General features: G+C 45.2%; 1 protein-coding gene across 1 annotated transcript in view; it reads left to right on the plus strand.

Annotated features, from left to right (window-relative positions):
- Positions 1–10,080, plus strand: part of GTF3C5 (general transcription factor IIIC subunit 5) — a 10,809-nt gene extending 729 nt beyond the window's left edge. The window contains exons 2-11 of the mRNA XM_019540860.1: positions 112–337; positions 500–698; positions 2,904–3,099; positions 4,180–4,284; positions 4,785–4,899; positions 5,829–5,909; positions 6,066–6,160; positions 6,708–6,790; positions 7,645–7,787; positions 8,631–10,080. Of these exons, the coding sequence (XP_019396405.1) occupies positions 112–337; positions 500–698; positions 2,904–3,099; positions 4,180–4,284; positions 4,785–4,899; positions 5,829–5,909; positions 6,066–6,160; positions 6,708–6,790; positions 7,645–7,787; positions 8,631–8,782 (1,395 nt within the window). The 3' untranslated portion in view covers positions 8,783–10,080. The remainder of the gene's footprint in view (positions 1–111; positions 338–499; positions 699–2,903; positions 3,100–4,179; positions 4,285–4,784; positions 4,900–5,828; positions 5,910–6,065; positions 6,161–6,707; positions 6,791–7,644; positions 7,788–8,630) is intronic.
- Positions 10,081–10,461: the final 381 nt, after the last annotated feature.

Below are 10,461 nucleotides of genomic sequence, written 5' to 3' on the forward strand. Positions count from 1 at the left end.
GATGCTGATGAGGGTGGGGGGCGCTTGTCGGCCCGGGAAGGGGTGAGCAGGGCACCATGGGGCAGGCGAGGGGGGTCCCGCATCTCAGCACCCCCAACCTGGTCTGCACAGATCTACGCCGACCCCTCCAAGAGGCTGGAGCTCTACTTCCGCCCCCAGGACCCCTACTGCCACCCGGCCTGCGCCAACCGCTTCCCCACCTCCACCATGCTGCTCAAGGTGACCAGGAGGAGGAGGATGCCACGGGCGCCGGAGGCTGGGGAAGCACCACCGCCACCAGAAGCCACATTTGAGATGCAAATCCTGGGGGTTGTCACCACCGTGTACAAGTTCCAAGGTAGCCGTCTCCTCCGCCGCCTCGATCTGTGTTTCCCAGCTGGCCTGAGCCAGCAGCCGGCGTGTCACAAGCCGCGGCGGAGTCGCCGAGCGCGCTGGGTGAAGGGATGTAATGCAGCTTCTGCCCATGTTTGATACGCAGCTCTCGTTGTCTTCCTCGCAGGCATGTCCGACTTCCAGTACCTGGCAATGCACTCGGGGCCGGATGGCAAGCAGACCTCTATGTATGACAAGGTCCTGATGCTCAAGCCCGAGAAAGAGGAGTTCTACAATAGGGAGCTGCCCCTCTACATTCCCCCACCGATCTTCTCTCGTCTGGACACCCCTGTAGACTACTACTACCGCCCAGATACACACCATCGGTCAGTGCTTTTTCTTATGTGTAGTAAGTGGCCTCGGCTCGTGCACGGACAGGTGATGGGACCCCTTTACTGGGCCAGCAAATCGCTTGTAATATGCGTGCTTTGCAGTTTGTTACAAGATCCCTTCTCCATCCGAAGCAGCTTCTTGTATTATAATTAGCGTGCTTCTCCAATGATGGGCTTTTTAAATGTTCTCTAAGGTCACCTAATGGAATTGGAGGAAAAATGTCTTTCGTATCTGACAGTTTTATCAGGCCTAACACACACAATGCTCTCTGTTTGACACGTCTTTGCCCAGAGCCCGTGTATATAATTAGAGGAAAAATAAGATTTAAAAGTCCAGTTCCTGAGGTATCGGGACATTATATGAAATCTGAGCTCCTGGCGTGGCAGACAGAGGCTTAAACTATTTATGTGCCCCCTGCAACTTCTGCTTTACTCATCTTCTTGCATAAGCCTTGTATCTCACTGCAGTCTAGACCAAAGCATTTGAGAGCGAGGACAGGTGAAGCACCAAGTCTGACCGTCAGGAGCTCTGGCACTTGCAAGCTGTACAGTGTTGAGCAGGACACATCCACTTTCTGCGTCCTTCTGAGAGAGGAAGGAGGACCTTGTGGTCAAGATTATGGGCATGTGTGTTCACTGTCTCACTCTGTGCTTGACATCCTGGGTTGACCTTGGGAAGCTGAGGCACAGACCAAATGACTTGCTCACTGATAAACTGGGAATAAAAGTAGTTCCTTATTCACCAGGTAGTTGTGAGAGGCACTGGACCACTACAGAGATAAGCCATATAAATACTTTAGGTGGGTTTTCCCTTAAAGCTGGCAAGGGTTGTGAACTCACCACGTTCTTGTTTTCTATCCCTTGTGTTCGCTTCTCTAACCTTTTTCTCCATTTAAGAACTCCAGAGGTTTATGTTAAGACAAACAATTTGTCAGATATTGTTTTTGTATTTTAAATGTCCATATTCTTCCTATGTCAGAGATGTACCTTGGGACTCTTTGACAGGTTATCTGTCCCTCCCCATTAAAATCGTGGTGGTGGAAGAACCTCAAATCCCATTTAAGTGACTGAAACAAAAAACCCTGAAAACGTTGAGCATTGCATTCGGGCATGGGGCAGAATTCCCCATTGGAATAGGCAGTAAATGGACACAAAAGTTGGACTTATTAAGATAATGGTTCCTTTTCTTTAGATTGTCTGCAAATCCTCCCGTCTTCGGCTCTTGTTTCTCTTCTTTGCGACTTTTCTCCCCACCTTTTCACCCCGTATCAGAACCACGGCCTTTAGGGCGGAACAGGGCTTACTTTAGAGCCAGTCGGGTTCATTCACAAATAAGGCATCACAAATGTGTAATGTTCTCACCCAGGGAATAAACACAGAGTAAGAGCATCAGAGTGGGAGCAGGACACCGAGTCACGATGTAGACTGCTAGAGGATAGGCTGTTTGGCTGGCGTTCTCAGTGTTTCCAATGGAGTGGAGGTTTAGGGGAGAACAGTACAGGAGCAAGTGCCACGTGTGTCTGAGCTGGCACTTCCAGAGTTTCTTTGTTTGTCTTGCCCCGAGTAGATGGAGAAGCTGTGATATCTCCCACGAGAAACATCTTTCATTTTCTCACTGCTGTCCTTCGTCTGAGCTAAAAAAAATAAATAATGCCAATGACTATAATCTGCCCCCCGAGATTAAAATTGTAACTGTTTCCCTGCCTCACTGTGTTGTGTCCATTTACTGTCATAATGATTTTCAGCCATGGCAAATGTCACTGGCAACTGTGCTGAGCCTGTGCTTGTGCACAAAAGCATCCTGGTCAGACATCAAAATGTGAAAGTTGCTTCAGGTCAAATAAGCACAGAGCAGCTCTGTTCTCGGGAAAGCAGACTGAGAGGAGGCATTTCTTTTATTTTTTAAAAGCGGTTCTCCCAGTTTAGTCCACTGTGCAGTGCTCCAGACTTTCACATGGATGCCTCGCTAGCATCTCCAAATCCATGTTTGTGTGGTACCAAAAGCATGTGCTCATCCCAGTCTTGAGAGACAAACGACTCACTCGAAAACCTAGTGCCCTACTTAACTTCCTTCGCCCCATAATTTTTTTTCCCTGTGATTGAAAAATAAACCTAATTTCCAACTAATTCAGTGCAGACCCCTATTAGGTGTAGGGAGGAGAAAGAAAGCAGGACTCCTCCCCTCATGTTGTTCTGCAGGGAAGGATACAACAATCCCCAGGTGTCTGCTGAGAACTTGATTGGCCTCAGCAGAGCCCGTCGACCACACAATGCCATCTTTGTGAACTTTGACGATGAAGAGACCCCGGATAAGCCTCTGGAGGCGGCCGTGCAGAACTGGAAGAAAGTGTGCACCAATCCTGTGGATAAGAAGGTGGAAGAAGACTTGAGAAAGGTAGGGAGCAGCTGAGGTGACCAGGATCATTGCTAATGCACGTGGCATGGTAGAAATTTCATGGGCTGTTTTTAATCATGTTTGTCTCCCCAGAAAATTGTTGGTAGCAAGGAGATGACATTTGGCCTGTCAAATGAACAGCATGTGCTGGCATCCCTAGAGGGTTTTAAAGTGCCCCATGGTAAATGTGGTGGTGAATGAGACACTGAGGTCTGATCATTAAAACACGGAACTGAAGCCAGGACTCCTGGGCCGTACTTCCAGTTCTGCCTCAGATGTCTCACGTTTTGGGAAGGTTACAATCCCTTTACTCACCGTCCAGGATAGTATTAGCATACATCTCAAGGCACTAAAGAACTATCTGGCCACTGTATGTTTGCACCGCTCCTTGTTGAGAGTCTTGGGGTTCATTGGGGTTTTGCAAAGTTGCCATTGGAGGAAAAGTCAATCTAGTATAGGATGGGGTGTACTATTAATAAACGCAGGAAGACTGTATATATTGCATTACTTGAAACATGAACCTCCTGGCGGTGGTTCCCCATCTTCATCCATTTGCTCATGTATTTAAAGTTGGGAATGAACTGAGTGCTTATAAATGGTGCATGGGCTAAAAGCCTGTTGGGGGGTGATGCTGAAGTCACCAGGTGCCGTGTTCTGAAACCGTCCATTGCTCTGAAACTGCATCCTTTAGTGAGCATACCAGTTAAAAAAGTATCCCTTACTATGCTTTCTCCTCCCATTTCCAACCCCTGACCAGCTCTCAAGTGTTCTTGGAGCAAAGTTTGCCCACAACACTGAGTTACTTGGGGGTCTCTTCTTGGTTAGTGAAACAGGCCACCAAGGATTAAACTGCAGCCAATGTGTTCATTTTACTCATTATCTGAGTCAGGATTTGAGTCTATGCAGAAATAAAATGCTAGTTTATGCCCTCACTGTGCCACCATTCCTTTTCCCTCGACTCTGCCAGTCTGCAGGGACAGCCTAGGCCAAAGCTGTACTAGAGAGCAGATGGCTGTTAGGAAAGTGAAATTAGCAGGAGTAAACTTCTCCCCACCCACTGTTGCTTGTGTATTTCTTCAGCTGTTTGAGATTCGTCCTGTCTGGTCTCGGAACGCTGTCAAGGCCAATATCAGTGTCCACCCAGACAAGCTTAAACTTCTGCTGCCCTACCTGGCCTATTATATGGTGAGTTTCTTTGTACAGCTCTTCCGTCAGTCTTGTTCTTACCTGAGGCAGGTAGGGGTCAAAGGCCTGGAAGGACCATTCTGGGCGCCTTCGGGTAATTCCACATGATCTGCTGTACAGCTACCTCCACCTAGAACCCAAAGATTTGTATAATGTGTAGTTGAGCAGGGGCTGGAGACAACTGAGTTGGTTCTGTTGGTCCTGACCTGTTCTCCAGTTACAGTAACAAATGATAAGATTGTATGTCCTGCTGGACATGCAAGCTGGCGCTCTCAAAACAAAAAGCTTCTCAGCTTTGAGGTTAACTTCTAAATTCACATTTTTGTACCACGTAGCCTTCCTTTGCACATGGTGGGATGGTCAGTGTTTGCATTGGAAGGGGGTTTTTTTGTTTTGTTCCGTTTTGTTTTTGCAAAAGAAAATAAGGAAATGTATTTAAGAACTTACATTGGAACTCTGTAACCCTATTCTTTCCCTTGTAACTAACCCCCTGTACACAGCTGACAGGGCCCTGGAGAAGCCTGTGGGTTCGATTTGGGTATGACCCCAGAAAACATTCTGAAGCAAAGATTTACCAAGTCCTGGACTTCAGAATTCGCTGTGGAATGAAATATGGTAAAATGACCCAAACGACTGCCTCCATGTCAATTTTGGCAGCTCTTCTGCCAAGCTTGTTATTTGCTTTTGAACTCTAGATTTTCCTCAGTTTTTTGTTTGAAAGAGAGGAGATATGAGTCAGGGTTTCCAGTTTTGCTTCTGTAGAACCCAGGCAGGAGTGTTCTTTTACCCTCGTCAGAGATGATAATTAGCCACTAGACATGTTCCAAGCCTAACAAAATGCTGCTTGACTTTTATTCTCCTCCTTGGTTCAAAATATGCATGTATGCTGGCAGGCTTTCTTACTCTGGTCCTTCACAACACAGACTCTTCTGTAAATGTCAGCAGGAAACTTTAAAATAGTACCAGAAGGTCCATTTCTTTGTATTAAAAGGATGATTTGTCCGTTTGGACTATAACACTGCACAAGAAACTCCTCCAAAAAGGACAGTTTTGTGCCACCAGCTGAAAAAAGTGCACAAGTCTTGTGCAAATGAAGGAATTTGCACGGTGAACTCAAAGAAGCATCTACTTCTACTCTTTGCTGTTCCCTTCCCCCCACCCCCACCTCCCCAAGAAGGCCCACAGGGTCTTATTAGATGCTATAGACAACACAGGCAAGGTTGTATTTTAGCTTATGCCACTAATGCACCCTGATGCATTTATACTGTTTTCCTCCAGTTTGATTTAATGCGGTGTACTAGTTTATACAGAATGTGGCCTCATAGTACTTTGGTTTGATACGTTTCTGTATTGGCTATAGCTGCGGAAAGTGCATGCCTTAATTTTTTTGTGTTTGGATTCTTCAGTAGACTAGTCAGAGTAACTACACAGAGACAATTGAAGCCTTTTGCAGGCTTCTAAGTCTTGCTGCATCTCTGAGAGGTAGGGAGGACTACAGGATTTTGGCGCTCTGTTCACAGTCTTCTTGCTTTCTTTGCTTTCAGGTTATGCTCCTAATGACATGCCAGTGAAAGCAAAACGCAGCACGTACAATTACAGCCTGCCCATCACTATCAAGAAGCCAGGTATGTGCACCAAGGCATGCAGGTGCTAGTGTTCATTAAGTTAGTGTTTTTTGGCTGCCCTGAGAAAGCTGAACCAAAGTAGAAAAGAAGCCATATACTGTGCCTTGAAGTTCAAGATACTATACAAGTGGAGAATCTCTTTCCTCTCTCTTTCAGTGAGTCACACAGTTAGCATACAGGACCTAAAACAGGGCCTGGGCTCTTCAAGTACATCCAGTGCAAAAAAAACTTCCAGCAGGTACAAACTCAAGGTAGGTATTAACTCTTCACACCAAAACCTTGGAATGGGATCGTCGGAACAGGGATCTGTTTTGTTTGGTAAATTTCTCAGTGTCAGCGGTGACTGAGACAGACCACAGGCATCGAAATGGTTGCCGTTTTATTTGGAGATTCACGTGCTTTTCTGTCGTTGTATTCAGTCAGGCTTAAGTGGAAAGTTCCTGCTTATTTACAGCTGCACATTTCCATCTGTTACCTTGAATATGATGGAAGCAGGTTATGGAGAGGGAATCCTTAGCCTACAGGGGAGCATTTTCCAGTTGCCATTTAAAATCCAGTTGGGCAGCGGAAATGAGGAACCAGAAAAGGTTTTGCTGCAATGGCAGGTTTTACCCAGGGATTCAAGGTATAACGAGTAACAACTCAAACAGGTGAAGGCTTTAAGAAGTGCCCGTCTTTTGAATTAGTTTGTAGGGAAACACCTTTCTAATAAATGCTGAGGCTGTACCATTATACCATGACCCAAGTGTGGAAATAATTAGAAAAGCATATTCAAATCACAGTCTTTTCTTCTCCTAGGATTCTATGTATATCTTCCAAGAAGGGGCCCTGCCTCCATATCGACAGATGTTCTATCAGCTCTGTGACTTGAATGTAGAAAGGTATTATGAAACATTAGTTGAATCTTTTCACAGGAGATTTCACAGACTCTGCGGTGATTAATCTCAAATGCCCCCATTTACTCACAAGCATCTATCTCTCTGTTTGACTTGAGTATTCGAGACTCCCAGCCTTTAAGTGAGAACATATAGGCTGCTCCACTTGCAGTTGCAGTTCCTTCGCAATAAAGTTATGTGAGCAACCAAGATACCCTTCTTTCTTTACCTGCATTTTGGGGCTGGTCCCAATCCACTGAAACTAGTGGGGGTACGTGAGGCCCTATTCCCATTGTTTTCCATCTGCTGATTACATATGTGTACAAAATGTCACAGAACTTGGGAAATCACACTTCTGCTTTTCTTGTGGTTTTGATGAATGCAAATGTACATAAGCATAAAAATACATGCTGCATCGAACACTTAACATGATGTGTCACAAGCATAAGATTTAGAAAAGGTTTCATGTATAGCCTCCCCAGTTATTATCTATTTAAAATGTTATCTAGGGATGGAGTGAAGACAGTGACATTTTGTATCATCTGTTCAGCAAAATTAAATACTCTGGTTTTGGTGGACCCGAGTCAAAAGGAGATGCTTTTGTTTTGTTTCAGTTTTCCTAATGAAAAGTTCTACAGATGTTGAAATCATCCAGTGAAAAATGTTTATTCTCTGTAGAAATTGCACTTTCTGTTGGAAAGCCACTCTAGTGGGAAATTCATAACCATCTCTGCTAGTGAAACTTTCCTTGTAACATGCTGGGGGGTGGGTCTTCGATGAGAAGGCACAAGTAGTTTTGACAGTTTTGTTTGAAGTTTGCATCTGATGCCAAGTTGACTCTTTTCTTGGCTGCTCTTTAGCTTACAGAAAATCATTCATCGAAATGATGGCATGGAAGCGGAGTGCAGCGAACGGGATGGGTGGTGCCTTCCGAAGACTAGTGATGATCTGAGAGATACCATGTCTCTGATGATCAAGCAGACCATCAGATCCACAAGACCTGGTAAGGAGAGATGCCAGTTTTTTAAGCAGTGGAAAGGATGTTTGGAAAACTTCTAGATGTTGTAGTGTGCTGCTCTCTGCAGTGGAGCAATAAACATGGCTTGGCCTGGGTCACCTCCCTTGTTCTGGAAGGCTTAGTCCAAGTTGGTTAAGTGTTGGAGTTTGATCCCATGTTTTTCATTCTGCTTAGATCATCATGGGGTGGGGGGGTGAGGGTGAAGTCCTCATCTTGGACACTGGCAGGACACCTGCTTTTCTTCAAACAGTCTTTGTCATGTCATGGAAAAGACCCCATACTCTGGGAGAAAGTAACTAGACTTTGCCACTTACAACACCAACAAATTGAATTGGGACCTTTAAATAGGTAGGGGGTAGAACTCCCTGCCTTGTCTTCTCAATATCAGTCTCTCTCTGTTTTGTTTTTTTTGCTTCACCCTATAATCCCCTTGATGGTGCATTTATACATATTGGCAGCAGCAGGAAATGGACCTTTATTAAAACGTTTGTATGGATTATATACTATAGGAGTCACTGCAGGAGAGGAAAACATGTCCGTATGATGCTGGCCCATGTTGCTTTCTAAAAGAAATGGAGTAGCTTCATTTGGTACAAGATGGTGTGACCTCCTGTAAGGCAAAACCTCCTACCGTTGTTCTGTTAGAATTCCTTGGGAAGGAAAATTGACTTTTATCCTTCATCTATTGGTTTTATTAAGATTTTAACTGTGGTCAACATTTCTGTTCCATCTTGTGCCTGGATTTGTTAATGTTATTGCAAATGCATCAGTGGCTTCAGTGATGATGGAAATAATGCTGATGGTTTCCTCTTTCTCTGTTTGATTAAGCTCTATTTTCAAGTACATCAACCACTGAAGATGGCAAAGAGCAGCTGACATATGAGTCTGGTGAGGATGAGGATGATGAGGAAGAGGAAGACTTCAAGCCATCTGATGGGAGTGAAAACGAAATGGAAACTGAGATTCTGGACTATGTGTGATTCTGTGAGCAAACAAGACAAGATTGCACAGAACCCATTTTGGGCATAGAGATTTTGTTTCTTGAACCCTGGGGGATTTGGAGAGGTGGAGCTCACTCCAAGATGCCAGTTGCACGCGGCACTGGCAGCAGCGCTTGCCCTTGCATCAGCGGCCAGTGTACTGGGGGCACGGGCACTACCAATGGCATTTTTATAGTGCTAGGGAGACCAGGAGCCATAGAAATTATTTTGTAAAGAAGCTTCCCCACCTTGCTAGTCCCACTTGCTTGGTCAGGGGGCTCTGACTGACATTTCTTGTGGAATCAGCTGGGCCTTACCTGCCCTGGAGAACTTCTGGTGGCAATTATGTAGCTAGTTGTGCATCTTTATTGCATTTTCCTTACCTCCTTGAACAAGCAAACTGCCATATCTGATCTCATGAGAAGTGTGTTTCCCTTTGTGACTATAGTGCTATTTCTGGGATGCCCCTGGGGGTGACATCTGCACCGTCTTTTCTTCCCAGGAGCTGAGAGCACCTTCATCCTTGCCAGCCCTATTGCATAAGTCTTCAGCAAGCCTTGAGCCCAGGCCCAGTGGGACTGTGCCTGGCCTCATGTACCAAAGGATTAACATTTAATTATACCCTTGGAGGCCACAGAACTTGTAAGCCTGCCGTCAGGGTCACTGGAAAAAATGTATTGAGAACAGGGCAAACAAGGCAAGTATTATTAATCAAGAGGCTGTGGAGCATGTCACTTGACTTGGCATGAATCATGTGCATTTTAATGGGGCCTGTAGGGATCAGTCCATGACTGCATATGTACATGAGAAGCACATGGTGACTTCTCTCCATTAAGTCAACTGCCAAGAAATACAGTCCTTGCCTGCTTTCCTAATTAAACTTGTTTTTTTTCTCAATAATAATGTATTTTTGCATTATTTACCTCTGCTCGTATGCAGTTGTATGTAGTCCAGCTCCCATTGGGGTAGCAAGTGACTGATGGACTTAGCCAGGAGTTGGATTAATGGGTTCATTTAAAGTTTGACTGGGTACTTGCATGTAAACCAACCCAGCCAAACCTGTCAGTTTGTGCATTGGCATTTGTGCTCTTTACAAATATCAAGTCAGGCTGGCCACTCCCTGGAGCTGAGGAGAAGTGTCTGACCTGGAATCCTGTGGTTGTCCTTTCCTGGGAAGAGCACTTTGGTTGGGTTTGTTTCCCTTGAGCTGAGAATAAAGAAGTACTTTTAACTCCAGTGGCTTCAGGGTATTGCCTTTGGCTCTTCTGAGTAGGAATAAAATATATTTTGGAACAGTGGCGGCGTCTTCCATATTCTGTCAGCTTGAGAAATTGGAAACAAGGCCAGAGGAAGGAACTCCAATTAGATACTGCATCCAGTGAATTATTCACTTCCTTGTGATGATCCGTGGTGGCTCTGCCAGATCATCAACTCCCAGTCATGAGCTAGCTCTTGATTCCACTCATCAGGAGAGCAAGGCAGGAACAGACAGTCCTGAACATTTCCAAGTAGCTGATGTCTGGAAGCTCTGACCGTCCACTTGGTCCCAATAATTTCTACTGAGTTGCATCTAGTCCTTCTCCTGATTCCAAATCTGGGCAAAATTTGGTTCATGGCACACGGTATAGTTCTAAGGCATTATTTTGTCTGTCTTTAAATATCTCAGCTTATATGCGGCT

The sequence above is a fragment of the Crocodylus porosus genome, unplaced genomic scaffold (genome assembly GCF_001723895.1).
Source record: "Crocodylus porosus isolate Cpor-Errol unplaced genomic scaffold, CroPor_comp1, whole genome shotgun sequence".
Lineage (NCBI taxonomy): Eukaryota > Metazoa > Chordata > Crocodylia > Crocodylidae > Crocodylus > Crocodylus porosus.